A 20,980-nucleotide genomic window follows, 5' to 3' on the forward strand; every position below is an offset into this window, starting at 1 on the left:
ACATGGTTGGTTGGACTGAGCATCTAGAATATGGACTTGTAAAGATGATGTGGGGATTTTTCATGTAATCTTATATTTATATATATTTGGTGAAATTTCTCATTCTCTTGATTTAGAGTGAAGATCTGATAGATATAAAAGTTGAGGTGAAAGCAGAAGAAGAAGAGGCGTATGTGAGGGATGATCAGCAGTCTATGGAGGAGGATGGAATAACGGGGACATTTATAGAGGAGGACACTCCTACAGAGATCAGCACAGGTGGGTCATGAACACTAAATCCATTCCTCCACCCATACTGCTCACTGATTGGTCCAGAGTAGGGCGGGGACTGGGTGATATCAGCCTGTAATCCCCTGGTCACTTTCCTGAGCTGTGTTCCCCGTCCTGTATTCCTGGATTTCTCTCGGATAATCTTCCTTCTCTGTGCTGCAGACACAATTTATGTATCTAGACTGGATTTATGGAGGTTCTGGGGTTCAGCTGGAAGCTAAATATTAATTCATTGCCTCTGCTCAACGTAGACACCTGTCAGAGCCTAGACTTGAACCCAGGACGTCTACTGTGTCTGGTAGTAACTCTTCTCACTGAGCTACCTGATATAATGGACGGCACTTTGCTTAATCCATTGCTGTGTTTTCTGCTGAACCTTGAACTCTTTGCTCCTCCCATGAACTTCCTGATTTAAGCCATTTCTCTGCACTTCCTGGTTGGCAGATTATTGTGCCTTCTCCATCCAATATCTTGCCCTTGTCTCTCCTGCTACCTTCTGTACCTTCACTACTGACCTGGAACCACTTGTTACTGACCCTTGGCTTGTTTATTGACTACTACTACTGTGACCTGGTACTAACATGCAGCAAAACCCATACCCACCATCTGGAGCTCTGGTGATAATGGTTAGTGCTTAGACCCCGCACCTCAGGTGAGCCCATGTCATCTGTCAGGGTGACCTGCCTGTATACCTATCCTTTTGGTTGGTCTTCTGCTATAACTACTGGTCTCTGAGCCTGAGCTCTGACCAGCACAGAAAAATCTGACCCAAACATGGAGGCCGCTATAGCCTACCAAGAAAAATGTTCCAAACTGGAAAGTGTAGTAAAGGGGCAACAGGAGAAAATCCATGACTGCAAAGACGATTGCTGGGCTTATGTTCCCGTGATGTTGCTAACACAGGCATGCCTCTGTCATGATGAGTGATAGAGGGGGTGGGGACCCTCGTCCTATAATCCCCTCATCACTGTCCCTCCTATAAAAGACAGTTCTGGTTGTTTCCTCACTCTCTGACTAAGGTCCATGAATAAAGAAATGACCTGGTAGGAGATCAGAGGAGCCATTTCCTAGTTCCCTTGAGGGTGGAATTGTAAGCTCCTCAGAGACCAAGCTGCCTGATGTGGGCGGAGTCCTGGTTTGGGGGAACCAATCAGCTCCTGTCTAGTAATCCTCTTTGTCTTTGTATTTTAGTCCATGGCCGGGAGATGAGGAAAACCTCCGAGGATTGTCTCACTTTGTCTCCAGACTGGAAAGTAGAAGATGAGGACATCACACAGTATAGTCCAGGAGAAAACCCGGCTCCCTCCAATGTCCATCCAGCACCACCCAGTGTAGATGGACCATCGGATTCCTCGTATCCTGGGGAACCTCAAACTGTGCGGGACCGGGCCGGCCTTCCAACAGAGAAGAGGTTCTCCTGTACTGAGTGTGGGAAGGGTTTCTGTTCTAAATCCAAACTTAATGTGCATAAAAGATCTCACACGGGGGAGAAGCCGTATTCCTGTCCTGAGTGCGGGAAATGTTTTTCAAGGAAGTCCCATCTTTACAGACATCAGAGATCTCACACGGGGGAGAAGCCGTATTCCTGTCCTGAGTGTGGGAAATGTTTTTCAAGGAAGTCCCTTCTTTACACACATCAGAGATCTCACACGGGAGAGAAGCCGTATTCCTGTCCTGAGTGCGGGAAATGTTTTTCACAGAAGTCCAGTTTTTACACACATCAGAGAACTCACACGGGGAAGAAGCCGTATTCCTGTCCTGAGTGCGGGAAATGTTTTTCAAGGAAGTCCCATCTTTACACACATCAGAGATCTCACACAGGAGAAAAGCTGCATTCCTGTCCTGAGTGTGGGAAAAGTTTTTCACAGAAGTCCAGTCTTTACACACATCAGAGATCTCACACGGGAGATAAGCCGTATTCCTGTCCTGAGTGTGGGAAAAGTTTTTCACAGAAGTCCAGTCTTTACACACATCAGAGATCTCACACGGGGGAGAAGCCACATTCCTGTCATGTGTGTGGGAAATGTTTTTCAGAGAAGCCCAGTCTTTACACACATCAAAGATCTCACACTGGGGAGAAGCCATATTCCTGTCCTGAGTGTGGAAAGTGTTTTTCAGATAAGTCCAGTCTTTACACACATCAGAGATCTCACACGGGGGAGAAGCCATATTCCTGTCCTGAGTGTGGAAAATGTTTTTCACATAAGTCTAATCTTTACAGACATCAGAGATCTCACACGGGGGAGAAGCCGTATTCTTGTCCTGAGTGCGGGAAATGTTTTTCAGTGAAGTCCCATCTTTACACACATCAGAGATCTCACACAGGAGAGAAGCCTTATTCCTGTCCTGAGTGTGGGAAATGTTTTACAAAGACTTCCAATCTTTACACACACCAGCGATCTCACACAGGGGAGAAGCCGTATTGCTGTCCTGAGTGCGGGAAATGTTTTTCACAGAAGTCCAGTCTTCATAAACATCAAAGATCTCACATGAGAGAGAAGCAAGTTTCCTGTCCTGAGTGAGGGAAATGTTCCTCACTGAAGTCCTTTCTTGCTGTACATCAGGGATCCCACACAACCCTGGAGGTGTATTAGTGCCTTGAGTGCGGGAAATGTCTTCTAGATGAATGTTGCTGGACATCCCAGCTCTCGTGGGGAAGAAGCACACCCTGATATACACCTCAGATATACTGCATGGCTGATCTTCATCTTGGAAGAAACAGTTCATAAGGAGATCAGAGGTCACCAAAGACATGGATGAAGTGTGGGACTGGGTTGACCATTGATGGCAGGAGAAGAATAAAAATGGAGTCCTGACCTGTGATTGGCTGAGTACATTTTGTGGTGGGAGATTTCACAAACACTTAGAGGTTTGTTTTAAAAATAAATATTTCTACCTCCTGTATACCGGACACTTCCCCCCCTTCCTGCCCAGGCCGACTGGTAACTATCAGCGCTCTCACACTTTGAATGACAATTACACAGTCATGCAACATTGTACCCAAATTATATTTTTGTAATTTTTTCACACAAATAGATATTTATTTTGGTGGTATTAAACACCACTTTTTACCATTTTTCTTGTTTCTTGTTTTTACAAATAAATGGTCTTTCCTTCTAAATGTAGACAAAGGTGTATTCTGCGCCATTTCTTGGGTACAATAACCCCAATCAGTGTCTATGATTCAGTGTGTAGGAGAGTTATAGAGTCTACAAACTATGGGATAGATGTCTGAAAATCCATCATGTCTGATGACGGCAGATCTCATTTCTGAGGACCAAAAACACCAGAACGGTACAAATTGTCAGAACTTTATCTGTGAGGAAATAATCCGTATACAATTCATGGAAACAGGCGGGATCTGGAATGAAGGAGATTCCCTACTAATTCTCACAAAGTAACTGACATCCCAGTTCTGTATTTGTGATAATTGGAAGATGAAATAAAACACATTAATGTGCAAAAATATATATTTATTAATAATATAAATCAGTACAAAATGGGGATGAAATATAATAGGTGATGATAAATAATAAACAATACAAGATAACAGTACAATGATCTAATCCACAATAATGGGGAGAAATACAAGCCAGCAATTACTTCCAAATATTAATGAATTACATCCAACTGTCTGGAAATGTCGTGTAAGAAATCAGTAACTCAGCAACATGTGACAACAGATATACAAATCCCCCCCGTGATCTCTCTACACCCAGATATTCAACGCTCAACGTGTACCTTGCCATGACTTGATCTGGAATCCCATACACAGGCCAATCCAATCCGCTTACAATCTGAGATGAAGATGTAATGTTACATGAAGTAGTCTACCTTGTCATATATATACTGTATACATCCGGATAAACCATTTTGAGTCTAGACCTACTAGCCAGGCACAATCCTTACTCTCCACCAGTTGCCCCACCCAACCTTGCCCAGGTCCACCTCCAACCCCACCCCCAGCCCATCCCCCAACCCTGTCCCTAGCCCTGCCCCCAACCACACCCCCTTAAAGCTTATGAAATTACATTTTTCTTTAGAATAAAGAGTCCAAAATATAAAAAAACTGCAATTATAACTTTATTATGTCAATTTAAACATCACAGCAATAGCAATCGGGTGCAATAAAAATATCAAGTTTTACAGCTTTAAACCTGCAGTGAACATTTTGTATCTTTTGTTTATCTCCTGCATCTTTAGTAACTGCAGTAAAGTCTCTTTTAAAGGATGTAAGTTTAGTTTACAGAAGTATAGCATAAGAAAAAGTGCTTATTTTGATGCCAAAAACATGGAATAATAATTACTGTAAACATGTTGTATTTTTTATCTCCAGCAGAGACCTTAGAGAAGTGCGGCATTAAGAAAAAAGAAAAAGTGCCTCTATTGATGGCCAAAAAACATAAATAACAATAGTAAACATTTTGCATTTTATATCTCCAGCATCTTATTAAAAGAGAGCTTAGAGAAGTAATGCATTAAGAAAAAATAAAGAAGTGCTTATTTAGATGCCAAAAAACATGGCATAACAATAGTAACCATTGTAACATAGAGCAGCCATGGTTTGTGTTGTACAGCAGGACCAAGACTTGTGTAATACCCTTTTTCTGATGCAAAATACCACTTCAATGGCTGTGTGTGGATTGCAATCTATTTCATGAAGAAAAAACACACCAAAAAATGATTTTTTTGGGATGCCAAAAATCTGTAGGAAGCCAGTTTCACATTAAGATTTACTATGATTTTCGTTGTACAGCAGGACCAAGACTTGTGTAACGTCCCCTTTCTGATACAAAATACCACTTCAATGGCTGTGTGTGGATTGTAATCTTTTAGTGGTGGTCCATTAACAGCAATCATCAGAAGATCATCCAAAGTCTCCCGTGTCAGTGATGAACGATAGACCGTCTTTATTCTGATTTGGTAGCTATAGCCACGTTCACATGAGGCGGTTGTTGGGGAAGTACGGCACAGAAGTTGAACAGAGGGAGTATGTTGCTGAATCTTTCTGCTGATTCAGTCTTTTCAGAGTCTCAATAAAAGAGTCCATTTTGAATGGAGAGTTTGAGGTCAGCCCACTCTGCTTCTAACAGCTCAATTTTGTCTTCAAACTGATTATCAAAAACATGTTTTGCAATTCTGTGCAACTCAGTCCATCCAAAGTTGGGGATGTGAGCTTTGTCTGGCCAAGACACGCTGTTCAATATATGGACAGATTGTACAATATCTGAGGAGAACGAGGAAAGCCTCAAAATGAAATCTCTTTCTGCTTTGGCCAATACAGATTGGCCTATAGACTGAAATTCTGTCACCAGCTTGAAGGTTGGTCAGCTGCAGCTCATGTCGTTTTCCATCTTCTGTAAACTTACTAAGAAATTCAAGTTTGTTTTTTCCTTTCCCATCAGAAAGATCCTGAAGATTTTTAACTGCTTGTTCTAGTTTGTCTTTTACCTGACAGATCATAAGTTCCTTGTTCTGAAGACCCTCTGACAAAGGTTTCAGCTTGCTAGAAAAATCGAATAGGAAATGCAAAAGTTTCACAAACGTCATCTGTTTCAGGTCTTTCAGGATGCCTTTAACTTTAGCAGATTCACATGATCCCTCAGATGATATCTGCTCAGAATGGCTCCCTACTGTCTTCCAGTGTTGCAGAAAAGCACACAAGGCCTCGACTTTGCTGCATAACCAGCGCACTGTGTGTACATCTTTCATTTTCAAGATTTCCTCAAAGTGTCTGCGAGATCTTTACTGGTTGGCAACCCTTCTTGATCCACGTTACAAGGGTCAAGGTGCAGAGCTCATCCAGTCTTCCCAGAGGGAGCAGAGGATGAAACATCCTGAGGATGCCTTGAAATTGTGGAACACCTTTCCAGACACTGGGAGGTCACCATTTCCTGGACAACGTGTTTCTGAGGCTTCATTCTGTCAAAGGAAGAGCGGTGGAGAAGGCGGCCAGCTGACCGATGCCTTTAGACAGTTCTTTAGTCCTCAGCGCCCAGGGCTGTTAGGTTTAAGCATCCATCGGCAGGGTCTGCATCATATGGTGCAGGATTATCTAGGGGCAAGTGCAGACTTGGAGACCTTTCCAACTGAGCATCCACTGGGTTACTGGGTCTTGAGGATGGATCACTGGCCAGAACTTGCTCAATATGCCATCAAGGTACTGGCCTGTCCTGCATCCAGTGTGCTTTCTGAACAGACATTCAGTGCTGCTGGAGGTTTTGTGATGGATAAGAGTGCGTCTGTCCACAGACTCCGCTGACCAGCTGACATTTATCAACATGAATCAATCCTGGATAATTTTTCTATAATTTTTAACAGTTTTTAACTGCAGGGCCCATGAGTGCACCCAGCAATAGTAACTGAGGGGACACAGTGTTCAGGCACCATCAACACTGAAGGCCACATTTTTCTATACCTGTATGAGAGGTGCATTACATATAATTAGAATTTTTAGAGCCGGGTCCAATCCTGCACTCATCAAGAATAACTGAAGGGTTACGGTGTCAGTTCTGCTGCAGCAGGTTCTATACATTGTACAGATGTGCAACTTTGCAGGTAGTTTAAGGGACCCCAGGCATGATATTTAAATGAATATATTTTTTTTTTTACTTTAAGCAATGAAAAATGACTGCCCCTTTAAAAACTGTACTATTAGAATTTTTTTTCCACTGATTCTTGTCCATCAGGGCAGTACCCGAGTCCCCATACCACTTTTATTGCTAACACCTAGCATATCATCCTTCAAAATGTGCACTTTTGAATTTGCAAGTTCAATTCCCATAGGTTCGATGTTGGCGGCGAACTTTTGGTCTGTTTGAATGTTCTACCATGAACTGAACCGGGGGGTGTTCAGCCCATCACTAGTGATAAACTAGAAGTGCAGAGAGAGAGCACACAGAGCAGATCACACAAAACCTGACATACGGGGTATATTGGGGAATGTGAGGGCACAGTATGGATAACAAGACAAAGCACAACAAAATAGTCCACCTGGTAGCAATGTAATACCACATAGATAGTCCATGTAGGATGGCCAAGCAAAATGGAGAACCAGTACACCAGGCCACCGGACGGTATGGCAAGGGGAATGTACCCAGCCCACAGGGTGAATACAGCATAGCAGTGGTTAAGTCCAGCACACTAGGCAGGGATCTAGGCGGACCAGGGTAGGATATAGCAAGGGTCAAATCCAGCTGATACAGCAGGGATCCGGGCAGACAAGTGGTTGAGTCCAGCACAGGGCAGGGATCTGGGCAGACAAGTGGTTGAGTCCAGCACAGGGCAGGGATCTGGGCAGACATGCGGTTGAGTCCAGCACAGGGCAGGGATCTGGGCAGACAAGTGGTTGAGTCCAGCACAGGGCAGGGATCTGGGCAGACAAGCGGTTGAGTCCAGCACAGGGCAGGGATCTGGGCAGACATGTGGTTGAGTCCAGCACAGGGCAGGGATCTGGGCAGACAAGCGGTTGAGTCCAGCACAGGGCAGGGATCTGGGCAGACATGTGGTTGAGTCCAGCACAGGGCAGGGATCTGGGCAGACAAGTGGTTGAGTCCAGCACAGGGCATGGATCTGGACAGACAAGTGGTTTAGTCCAGCACAGGGCAGGGATCTGGGCAGACAAGTGGTTGAGTCCAGCACAGGGCAGGGATCTGGGCAGACATGTGGTTGAGTCCAGCACAGGGCAGGGATCTGGGCAGGCAAGTTGTTGAGTCCAGCACAGGGCTGGGATCTGGGCAGACAAGTGGTTTAGTCCAGCACAGGGCAGGGATCTGGGCAGACAAGTGGTTTAGTCCAGCACAGGGCTGGGATCTGGGCAGACATGTGGTTGAGTCCAGCACAGGGCAGGGATCTGGACAGACAAGGGGCTAAGTCAGCACAGTATAGGGAACTGGACAGAAAAGTGGGTGATTCAAGCACAGGGCAGAGACCAGGGCAGCATGGTATGGCACATCAAGGGTATAGACTGGCAAACTGCAGCAATCGGATCCAGCAGCCACTTAGTCCAGAGTCCAGGCACTATGAGGGATGAGCAGCAATAGACACAACATAGATTCAGGGACTCACCAGTCAACAGAAGTCCAGGCAGCTTGGCAGAGAACAGGAGGTCTGGTGGGCAGAGGTTCTTCATATGCACATCATGGGTCCTCAGAAGGCTGTGTGTCCTGGCCGCAGCATCTGGACCACACAGATAGAAGTTGCCAGAAGATCAGAGAGTAGAGCAGAGTCCCAGTGTCCAGGAAGGTATCTGTCTCAGCAACTCTGTGCACCAGGTAACCTCTTTCTAGGAAGACATGCAGCCCTCAGTCCGGTGTGTCCATCACAGAAGTAAACTCAGAAACGTCTGACCCTTTCTGCCAGCATAGGATTATTATATTGTCCTTTGAATTCAGCCAAACCTTAAGCATCCAAACCTGCTGCCGGCACATCTGGCTTTATCCAGCTACAGGACACAATGCTGTCTGTGCTTCAACAAACAACACAAAAAAATATTTGTGCCCTTTGTTACAACCCCTGCCCCTTCCAAACATGTACCAGCAAGAGGCCTCAACATGCCTCTGCAAGGTACATGTCCCAGTTCAGCAGCAAAACTACAAAAGTATCCATGTGATGGCTTTTCATCTGAGGGCCACATGGTTATTAATGCTCTTTCCAGCAGGACATCACTTTGGGGTATGGAAGCGGTTGGCTTAGGGACACACTTGAAGTGCTGGGAGGATAATTTGATCCACTAACATTATCTCTACAGAGAGACTCTGCTTTGGCTGCGGACAAACCGGTCACTGCCAGGCCAGCTGCCCTGTTAGAAAAAGACTCTGAGGTCCACCTCTCCCAAGCTGGTGCACTATGTGGATATGTACCAAGCTTCTGAAGAAATGCCACTCCAACCCCAGCCCTCTGGTCACCCTTGGACCACCCATGCTACAGATGTGGACAACCCAGGCATCTCCAGGCTAGATGCCCAAGGAACATCACCCTCCCCAGAATCAAAACACCTGCCCTGATCCCAGTGTAACTCTGGTGCCAGAAGGAAAGAGCCTTTCACCATCTTAAAGTGAATTGATGCTTCCAACAACTGGTGCCCTTCTAGGAGTTTATGGAGTCCAGCCACTTACCCCAAGATAAGGCAGCAGCAGTTACAGGAGGTCTGCATAGATGTACAAAAAGTCATTGGTTTCTGTGATACAGGTGCTTTCCTGACCATCATTGATCCCTGTGTGGTGAATTCTACAGGGAATTACTTCTGTTGGGGTAATGGCAGGACTTTCTTTTGACATTCTCCAAGGGATTGACCTGTGAGAATCTAATAGTCTGTTTCTAAGGAGTGTGACCCAGAGCTCTAGGAGTAGAACACAAGTCTGGGACAGGCGTGATGCAAGACGCAAATTCATCAAGGATCTACCCTGTTAACTATGTAAAGGTTCAGGTCAATCCCACCAACACCTCAAGGTTTAGGGGAGGATCTCTTGGTTTGGAAAACAGGTGGAGACATTTATGGAAGAACACCCCAGACTTGATGCTGTAGATGGGGACAGCGAGGTCACATGCAGGCTAATTGTCCCAAGAGTTGTAGGGAGATGTCCAACTTTACAGCCACGGCTGGAACACATCTCACAGCCGTCCTTCCGGGATGTCCGGAGGGCACTCCACTAGGTAAATGATAAGCTGACTTTGGCTTGCATGTGCGATAGCCCGTCGGAGGCCCATCTCCATGACTACTCCAGCGTGCCGCCGCCTCACTGCGCATGTGTGATAGCCCGTCGGAGGCCCATCTCCATGACTACTCCAGCGTGCCGCCGCCTCACTGCGCATGTGCGATAGCCCGTCGGAGGCCCATCTCCATGACTACTCCAGCGTGCCGTCGCCTCACTGCGCATGTGCGATAGCCCGTCGGAGGCCCATCTCCATGACTACTCCAGCGTGCCGCCGCCTCACTGCGCATGTGCGATAGCCCATCGGAGGCCCATCTCCATGACTACTCCAGCGTGCCGCCGCCTCACTGCGCATGTGCGATAGCCCGTCGAAGGCCCATCTCCATGACTACTCCAGCGTGCCGTCGCCTCACTGCGCATGTGCGATAGCCCGTCGGAGGCCCATCTCCATGACTACTCCAGCGTGCCGCCGCCTCACTGCACATGTGCGATACCCCGTCGTCACCTATCGATGTGTGTTCCAATTCACCTCCAGAAGCCATATTTGGCAATGGCAGCACTTGATCCCCCTCTACTGCCAGTATAGTAACACTACTCATGAATACTCCATACATCTAAAGACAAAGATCTGCCCAATGACCCCACTGACAGCCCACACAAGGCAAGGACATTCTGGCTGCCATTGAAATGTATGTGTATACCTACTTTGTGTTCACATTTATCTCCATGGAAAGAAGCCAACAATTGAGGAACCAGCAGGCTTTTATCCAAAGGAATTATGTATTCAATTCATTCATTTTTACTTTTTATACATTGTGCTGATCCAACAATATTATCCCCATGAACCCCAATGCAGCATTCCCAATATGTCATTATTTATTATATGGGGATATATATATATACACAGACTATATGACCTCCTCATGTATATATTACACTGCCCTGCGTTTCTTACAGCTTTAATGCCGGTGAATGTTTCTAATGTCTCTTACTATACCTCTTGATGTGTAATGTATTGTTACTTGTGTGAGCATGTTGTGATGTCACCTTTGTCCCGCCTCCTTTCCCGGGACTGCCCAACCCAAGTGGGAGGGTCCAACCTCTGTCCCAGGGTATATATAGAAGAGGGCTGTCATTGCCAAGTCAGCTCTGATGAAGAAGGGACTCCCTTCGAAACGCGTCAGCCTGACTCTGAGAAACTTCCCTCGTGTTTAGACTCGCGCTGGTCTCTGATTGGTCAGGTCTCACCAAGGACTTTACACGCTTGTTATACTTCTCTGTGAGGATATTTTCACATCCAATAAAATCACATTTTACTGAGGTAATGCACAAGGTTGGTGCGCTTTTTGTTTCACTTTTCAGTATTGGTGGGGCTTCCCCAGCCTTGTTTAGAGCCGCACAACCTTTGATGCCTTGGTGGGGAATTTCTTCCGGGTCCATCTATCCACCCTTGTTCTGGGCCATAGAGGGCAGGAGGGGTTGTTTTGTGTTTACACCCGCAGTACCATTACTCCAGTCACTTTCCGGGTTGTTACCACCCCCCATTATTATCACTGTCCCAGCCCTTTCCATCTGTGGGAGGAGCTGAGTCTCCACCTCCTCATTAACACTGGGAGGCCTATAACAAACTCCAATGATGACCTTTGTAGTACCGCCCCCCATGTGCAGTTCCACCCGTAATCCTTCAGCCTCATCACACTCTCCATCAACTAGGTCCTCTTTCACACTCGCTCTGAGATCACTTCTCACATAGAGACAGACTCCACCCCCTTTCCTATTTCCCCCGTCTCTCCGAAAGAGAACCTAGCCAGGAATATGAATGGCCCAGTCATGTGAGGAATGAAGCCAAGATTCAGCAATACCAATTCAATCCTAGTTCTCTTCATGCACCAAACCTTCCAACTCACCTATTGTGCTGGGCACACTTCTGGCATTGGGGAACAAACACTTTCATTCTCTGACACCTTGTTCATTCACCGACACCTTGTTCATTCACTGACACCTTGTCCATTCACTTACACCTTGTACATTCACCGACACCTCCTTCATTCACTGACACCTTGTCCATTCACTGACACCTCCTTCATTCACTGACGCCTTGTTCATTCACCGACACCTTGTCCATTCACTTACACCTTTGTACATTCACCGACACTTCACTCACTGACACCTTGTTCACACGGATTTTGAGCATTTTTTATTTTCATACAAATGGTACCAATTCCACTGGTTGTAACACCAACAAGTACTGACCTGTCTGATCTGTCTACCCCGTTAAAACTGAATTCTCCCTCCCCCCTCCATCCTAGTTTATATACTCCTCCAGCCTTCCCATAAACCCCTCCCCCAGCACAGCAGACCCCCTTCCATTTATATGCAGACCATCTCTAGCATATACAGTGAAGGAAATGTGTATTTGCTCCCAGGCTAATGTTGAATGTTCGCCCCTCACACAGAAATGATCGGTCTAACAATGGAATGTTCGCCCCTCACACAGAAATGATCGGTCTAACAATGGAATGTTCGGTGTAACACTGAGAGACAGAATACAACAACAAATTCAGCAGAAATGCGTCTAACAAATGATGACTGATCTGCCTGTTCATGAGGGAAAGAAGGATTTGATCCCCTTCACAAAACATGACTTAGTACTTGGTGGCCAATCCCTTGTTGGCAATCAGGTCATATGTTTCCGGGAGTTGGCCCCCAGGTTCGCACACATCTCAGGAGGGATTTTGGCCCACTCCTCTTGGCAGATCCTCTCCAAGTCATTAAGGTTTGGTGGCTGACATTTGGCAACTCAAAATTCCAGCTCCCTCCACAGATTTTCAATCGGATGAAGGTGTGGAGACTGGCTAGGCCACTCCAGGACCTTAATGTGCTTCTTCTTGAGCCGCTCCTTTGTTACCTTGGCCGTGTGTTTTGGGTCATTGTCATGCTGGAACACCCATCCACGACACATTTTCAATGCCTTGGCTGAGGGAAGAAGGTTCTCACCCAAGATTTGATGGTACATTGCCCCATCCATCGTCCCTTTGATGCGGTGCAGTTGTTCTGTCCCCTTAGCAGAAAAACACCCCCAAAGCAGAATGTTTTCACCACCATGTTTCACAGTTGGGATGGTGTTCTTGGGGTCATAGGCAGCATTCCTCCTCCTCCAAACACGGCGAGTTGAGTTGATGCCAAAGAGCTGGATTTTGGTCTCCTCTGACCACAACACTTCCCACCAGTCCTCCTCTGCATCATTCAGATGTTCAGTGGCAGACTTCAGACGGGCTGGACATGGGCTTTCTTGAGCAGAGGGACCTTGCGGGCACTGCAGGATTTCAGTCCTTGTCGGCGTAGTGTGTTACCAATTGTTTTCTTGGTGACTGTGGTCCCAGCTGCCTGGAGATCATTGACAAGATCCTCACGTGTAGTTCTGGGATGATTCCTCACTGTTCTCATGATCATTGACACTCCATGAGGTGAGATCTTGCATAGTGCACCAGACCTAGGGAGACTGACACTTGTTTTGTGTTTCTTCCATTTGTGAATGATTGCACCAACTGTTGTCACCTTCTCACCAGGCTGCTTGGCCATAGTTTGGTAGCCCAGTCCAGCCTTGTGTAGGTCTACCATCTTGTCCCTGACATCCCTGGACAGCTCTTTGGTCTTTGCCATGGTGGAGAGTTTGGAATCTGATGGTCTGATTGCTCCTGTGGACAGGTGTCTTTTATACAGGTAACACAATGAGATTAGCAGCACTCCCTTTAAGAGACTGCTTCTAATCTCAGCTTGTTACCTGTATGAAAGACACCTGGGAGCCAGAAATCCTGCTGAATGATAGGGGATCAAATCCTTCTTTCCCTCATGAACATGCAAATCAGTCATCATTTGTTAGACGCATTTCTGCTGAATTTGTTGTTGTATTCTGTCTCTCAGTGTTACACCGAACATTCCATTGTTAGACCGATCATTTCTGTGTGAGGGGCGAACATTCAACATCAGAGGGGAGCAAATACACATTTCCTTCACTGTAGGCTGCACCCCAATGAAAAGTCAGCCCAGTGCTCTAGGCCAGCACTCCATTGTTATTCTTCTCCTGCCATCAATGACCAACCCGGTCCCACACTTCATCCATGTCTTTGGGGGCCTCTCATCTCCTTATGAACTGTTTCTTCCATGATGAAGATCAGCCATGGAGTATATCTGAAGTGTATATCAGGGTGTGCTTCTTCTCCACATGAGAGCTGGGATGTCCATCAACATTCATCTAGAAGACATTTCCTACACTAATACACCTCCAGGGTTGTGTGGAATCCATGATGTACATGAAGACAGGACTTCAGTGAGGAACATTTCCCTCACTCAGGACAGGAAAGTGGCTTCTCCCGCATGTGAGATCTCTGATGTTGGTAAAGATTGGACTTCTGTGAAAAACATTTCCCGCATTCAGGACAGGAATACGGCTTCTCTCCCGTGTGAGATCTCTGATGTCTGTAAAGATTGGACGTCTGTGAAAAACATTTCCCGCATTCAGAACAGGAATACGGCTTCTCCCCAGTGTGAGATCTCTGATGTGTGTGAAGCAAGACCTTGCATAAAAAACATTTCTCGCACTCTGGACAGGAATACAGCTTCTCCCCTGTGTGAAATCTCTGATGTCTGTGAAGATCAGTCTTCTGTGAAAAACATTTCCCGCACTCAGGACAGGAATACGGCTTCTCCCTCATGTGTGATCTCTTGTGTCTATGAAGACTGGACGTATCTGAAAAACATTTCCGGCACTCAGGACAGGAATACGGCTTCTCCCCCGTGTGAGTTCTCTGATGTATATGAAGATTGTACTTTTTTGAAAAACATTTCCCGCACTCAGGACAGAAAAATGGCTTCTCCCCCGTGTGTGATCGCTGATGTAAATGAAGTTTGGCTGTATCTGAAAAACATTTCCCGCACTCAGGACAGGAATTTGGCTTCTCCCCTGCGTGAGATTTCTGATGCATGTAAAGATTGCACTTTCTTGAAAAACATTTCCCACACTCAAAACATGAATACGGCTTCTCCCCCATGTGAAATCTCTGATGATTGTAAAGATAGGACTTCTGTGTAAAACATTTCCCACACTCAGGACAGGAATACGGCTTCTCCCCCGTGTGAGATCTCTGATGTTTATGAAGACTGGACTTGTCTGAAAAACATTTCCCACACTCAGGACAGGAATACGGCTTCTCCCCCGTGTGAGATCTCCGATGTTTATGAAGACTGGACTTGTCTGAAAAACATTTCCCACACTCAGGACAGGAATGTGGCTTCTCCCCCGTGTGAGATCTCCGATGTTTATGAAGACTGGACTTGTCTGAAAAACATTTCCCACACTCAGGACAGGAATGTGGCTTCTCACCTGTGTGAGATCTCTGATGTGTGTTAAGACTGGGCTTACTTGAATAACATTTCCCACACTCAGTACAGGAATACGGCTTCTCCCCCGTGTGAGATCTCTGATGTATGTGAAGACTGAACTTCCTTGAAAAACATTTCCCACACTCAGGACAGGAATACGGCTTCTCCCCCGTGTGAGATGTTTGATGTTTGGACAGACTGGACTTATCTAAAAAACATTTCCCGCACTCAGAACAGAAATATGGCTTCTCTCCCATGTGAGATCTTTCATGCACATTAAGATGTGATTTATAATGGAAACCTTTCCCGCACTCAGTACAGGAGAACCTCTTCCCTGTTGGAAGGCCGGCCCGGTCCCGCACAGTCTGAGGTTCCTCAGGATACAAGGAATCCGATGGTCCATCTACACTGGGTGGTGCCGGATGGACATTGGAGGGAGCCGGGTTTTCTCCTGGACTATACTGTGTGATGTCCTCATCTTCTACTTTCCAGTCTGGAGACAAAGTGAGACAATCCTCGGAGGTTTTCATCATCTCCTGGCCATGGACTAAAATACAAAGACAAAGAGGATTACTAGACAGGAGCTGATTGGTTCCCCCAAACCAGGACTCCGCCCACATCAGGCAGCTTGGTCTCTGAGGAGCTTACAATTCCACCCTCAAGGGAACTAGGAAATGGCTCCTCTGATCTCCTACCAGGTCATTTCTTTATTCATGGACCTTAGTCAGAGAGTGAGGAAACAACCAGAACTGTCTTTTATAGGAGGGACAGTGATGAGGGGATTATAGGACGAGGGTCCCCACCCCCTCTATCACTCATCACCATCTTCCCAACACAAGAAGTACTGCACTTCCCTATTTACTCCATGATTTAGTCATGAAGAACAGCGGGGCTGAGCCCCACCAGAGGTCAGAGAGTGAGGATGGAGGGAGAACAACCAAGATGAAGACTGGACTGATCCTGAAGACCACCATCATTGGGGTATTGACTCCTCCCTCATTATCACTTTCTGTTTAAGGGTCCAAAGTTGGAGGATGTTATCACATTATTATCACCATGTAAAAGTCTGTGCTCCAATCACATCATCCAATATAAAATGTCCAGCTGGGAGGAAATGGGGGGAACAAAAGAGAATCCATATTATGTGTATATATAGCAGTGGGGGGAGGGGGGAGAGCAGAAGTCAGGAGTATGGAATGTACAATATAGAGTATATAGTGCAGGGGTCAGGAGTATGTAATGTACAACATACAGTATATAGTGCAGGGGTCAGGAGTATGTAATGTACAACATAGAGTATATAGTGCAGGGGTCAGGAGTATGTAATGTACAATATAGAGTATATAGTGCAGGGGTCAGGAGTATGTAATGTACAACATGGAGTATATAGTGCAGGGGTCAGGAGTATGTAATGTACAACATAGAGTATATAGTGCAGGGGTCAGGAGTATGTAATGTACAACATAGAGTATATAGTGCAGGGGTCAGGAGTATGTAATGTACAACATGGAGTATATAGTGCAGGGGTCAGGAGTATGTAATGTACAACATGGAGTATATAGTGCAGGGGTCAGGAGTATGTAATGTACAACATAGAGTATATAGTGCAGGGGTCAGGAGTATGTAATGTACAACATAGAGTATATAGTGCAGGGGTCAGGAGTATGTAATGTACAACATAGAGTATATAGTGCAGGGGTCAGGAGTATGTAATGTACAACATAGAGTATATAGTGCAGGGGTCAGGAGTATGTAATGTACAACATGGAGTATATAGTGCAGGGGTCAGGAGTATGTAATGTACAACAGAGTATATAGTGCAGGGGTCAGGAGTATGTAAGGTACAACATAGAGTATATAGTGCAGGGGTCAGGAGTATGTAATGTACAACAGAGTATATAGTGCAGGGGTCAGGAGTATGTAATGTACAACATAGAGTATATAGTGCAGGGGTCAGGAGTATGTAATGTACAACATAGAGCAGCGTTTTTCAACCACTGTGCCGCGGCACACTAGTGTGCCGTGAGATATTGTCTGGTGTGCCGTGGGAAAAATTCCAATTTCATCTGTAACATGTGGCTTCGGCTCACAAATAGACCAATCATTAGAATCTAATGATTCAGTGGTCGGCAAGCCGCGGCTCGCGAGCCACATGCGGCTCTTTACCCAGTCTAATGCGGCTCTTCTGTGTGCCGGGCGCCTGCTCCCCTCCCTCCTCTCGGTCGGCCGCTCCCCTGCCTCCTCTCGGTTGGCAGCCCCAAAAGTCCGCGCGGACCTTTTAATCCGGCTTGCGGATGTGGCTGTCAGGATGTGTGTAGGCGGGGCAGCGTGCCGAACGTGAGGGGAGGGGAGCTAGGCTCCTCTCACAGTCCGCCCTGAAGACCCGAACGGCGCGGGAAGACAGCGAGAGGAACGCAAAAGGTAAGTGAATTGACACGGGGGACTTGGCTTACTAGAAGGGGGGGGGGGAATAGTACTGTGGGGGATGAAATACTATATGAGGGATGAATTACTTTATGAGGGATGAAATACTATATGGGGGGATGAAATACTATATGGGGGATGAATTACTATATCAGGGATGAATTACTATATGAGGGATGAAATACTATATGGGGGGATGAAATACTATATGGGGGGATGAAATACTATATGGGGGGATGAATTACTATATGAGGGATGAAATACTATATGGGGGGATGAAATACTATATGAGGGATGAAATACTATATGGGGGATGAATTACTATATGAGGGATGAATTACTGTATGAGGGATGAAATACTATATGGGGGGATGAAATACTATATGAGGGATGAAATACTATATGAGGGGATGAAATACTATATGGGGGGATGAAATACTATATGGGGGATGAAATACTATATGAGGGATGAAATACTATATGAGGGATGAAATACTATATGAGGGATGAATTACTATATGAGGGATGAAATACTATATGGGGGGATGAAATACTATATGGGGGGATGAAATACTATATGGGGGGATGAAATACTATATGAGGGATGAATTACTATGGGGGATGAATTACTATATGGAGGATGAATTACTATATGGGGGATGAATTACTATATGGGGGATGAATTACTATGGGGGATGAATTACTATGGGGGATGAATTACACTATGGGGGATGAATTACACTATGGGGGATGAATTACTATATGGGGGATGAATTACTATGGGGGATGAATTACTATATGGGGGATGAATTACTATATGGGGGATTAATTACTATGGGGGATGAATTACTATATGGGGGATTAATTACTATGGGGGATGAATTACTATGGGGGATGAATTACTATATGGGGGATTAATTACTATGGGGGATGAATTACTATGGGGGATGAATTACTATATGGAGGATGAATTACTATGGGGGATGAATTACTATATGGGGGATTAATTACTATGGGGGATGAATTACTATATGGGGGATTAATTACTATGCTTACTATGGGGGAATATTACTATACTTACTATGGATGACACATACACATCATTCATCTACTCTTGGTCCGGCCCCCGGGTCCAATTATAAAATACTTTATTATTTCATAATAAAGTAATTATAAAATAATTTCTTTGTGTTTGATTCCTATTCAAGAGAATTACTTTATATATAGTCAATATAGGCACAGAGGTAAATTTTTTTAACATTTTCTAATGGTGGTGTGCCTCGTGATTTTTTTCATGAAAAAAGTGTGCCTTTGCACAAAAAAGGTTGAAAAACACTGACATAGAGTATATAGTGCAGTGGTCAGGAGTATGTAATGTACAACATAGAGTATATAGTGCAGTGGTCAGGAGTATGTAATGTACAACAGAGTATATAGTGCAGTGGTCAGGAGTATGTAATGTACAACATAGAGTATATAGTGCAGTGGTCAGGAGTATGTAATGTACAACATAGAGTATATAGTGCAGGGGTCAGGAGTATGTAATGTACAACATAGAGTATATAGTGCAGTGGTCAGGAGTATGTAATGTACAACAGAGTATATAGTGCACGGGTCAGGAGTATGTAATGTACAACAGAGTATATAGTGCAGGGGTCAGGAGTATGTAATGTACAACATAGAGTATATAGTGCAGGGGTCAGGACTATGGAATGTTCAACAAAGAGTATATAGTGCAGGGGTCAGGACTATGGAATGTTCAACATAGAGTATATAGTGCAGTGGTCAGGAGTATGTAATGTACAACATAGAGTATATAGTGCAGGGGTCAGGAGTATGTAATTTACAACATAGAGTATATAGTGCAGGGGTCAGGAGTATGTAATGTACAACATAGAGTATATAGTGCAGGGGTCAGGACTATGGAATGTACAACATAGAGTATATAGTGCTGGGGTCAGGACTATGGAATGTACAACATAGAGTATATAGTGCAGGGGTCAGGAACATGGAATGTACAACATATAGTATATAAGGCAGGGGTCAGGAGTATGTAATGTACAACATGGAGTATATAGTGCAGGGGTCAGGAGTATGTAATGTACAACATACAGTGGATATAAAACATCTGCACACTCCTGTGAAAATGTCGGGTTTCTGTGATGTAAAAAAAAGAAGATAAAGATAAATAATTTCAGAACTTTTTCCACCTTTAATGTGACCTATAAACTGTACAACTCAGTTGAACAAACTGAAATCGTTTAGGGGGAATTAAGAATAAAAAATGAAATTAATCTGGTTGCATAAGTGAGCACACCCTTACACTAATCCTTTGTTGAAGCCCCTTTTGATGTGATTCCAGCACTCAGTCTATTTGGGGAGGAGTCTATCAGCACGGCACATCCTGACTTGGCAATATTTGCCCGCTCTTCCTTGCAGAAACACTCCAAATCTGTCAGATTGTGTGTCATCTCCTGCGCACAGCCCTCTTCAGATCACCCCACAGATTGTCTATCGGATTCAGGTCTGGGCTCTGGCTGAGACATTCCAAATCTTCCATCTTCTTCTGGTGAAGCCATTCCTTTGTGGATTTGGATGGATGCTTTGGGTGGTTGTCATGCTGAAAGGTGAAGCTCCTCTTTGTTCAGCTTTCTAGCAGAAGCCGGAAGGTTTTTTGCCGATATTGACTGGTATTTGGACCTGTTCATAATTCCCTCTACCTTGACTAAGGCCCCATTTCCAGCTGAAGAAAAACAGCCCCAAAGCATGATGCTGCCACCACCATGCTTCACAGTGGGTATTCTGTTCTTCTGGTGGTGTGCAGTGTTGTTTTTGTGCCAAACATATCTTTTGGAATTATGGCCAAAAAGATCAACCTTGGTGTCATCAGACCAGAACACATCTCTCCACATGCTTCTGGGAGACTTCAGATGTGTTTTTCTAGAATGTAGCCGGGCTTGGATGGTTTTCTTCCTAAGAAAAGTCTTCCGTCTTCCACTCTACCCCATAGACCAGACATATGAAGAACACGGAGATTGTTGTCACATGGACCACACAGCCAGGACTTGCCACATATTCCTGCAGCTCCTTTCATGTTGCTGTAGGCCTCTTGGCCGCCTCCCAGACCTGTGTTCTTCTCATCTTTTCATCCATTTTGGAGGGACATCCAGTTCTTGGCGATGTCACTGTTGGTGATGTCACTGTTGGCGAGGTCACTGTTGGCGATGTCACTGTTGGCGAGGTCACTGTTG

The 20,980-nt window shown here is 45.3% G+C and overlaps 1 protein-coding gene across 1 annotated transcript in view; it reads right to left on the minus strand.

Moving 5' to 3' along the window:
- Window positions 1-20,980, minus strand: part of LOC149428770 (uncharacterized) — a 70,952-nt gene that overhangs the window by 44,628 nt on the left and 5,344 nt on the right. Inside the window, exon 3 of the mRNA XM_089667018.1 lies at window positions 14,276-15,852. Coding sequence (XP_089523144.1) covers window positions 14,276-15,852 — 1,577 coding nt within the window. The remainder of the gene's footprint in view (window positions 1-14,275; window positions 15,853-20,980) is intronic.

The sequence above is a fragment of the Staurois parvus genome, unplaced genomic scaffold (genome assembly GCF_062004578.1).
Source record: "Staurois parvus isolate SC_StPar_1 unplaced genomic scaffold, SC_StPar_1.0 ptg002977l, whole genome shotgun sequence".
Lineage (NCBI taxonomy): Eukaryota > Metazoa > Chordata > Amphibia > Anura > Ranidae > Staurois > Staurois parvus.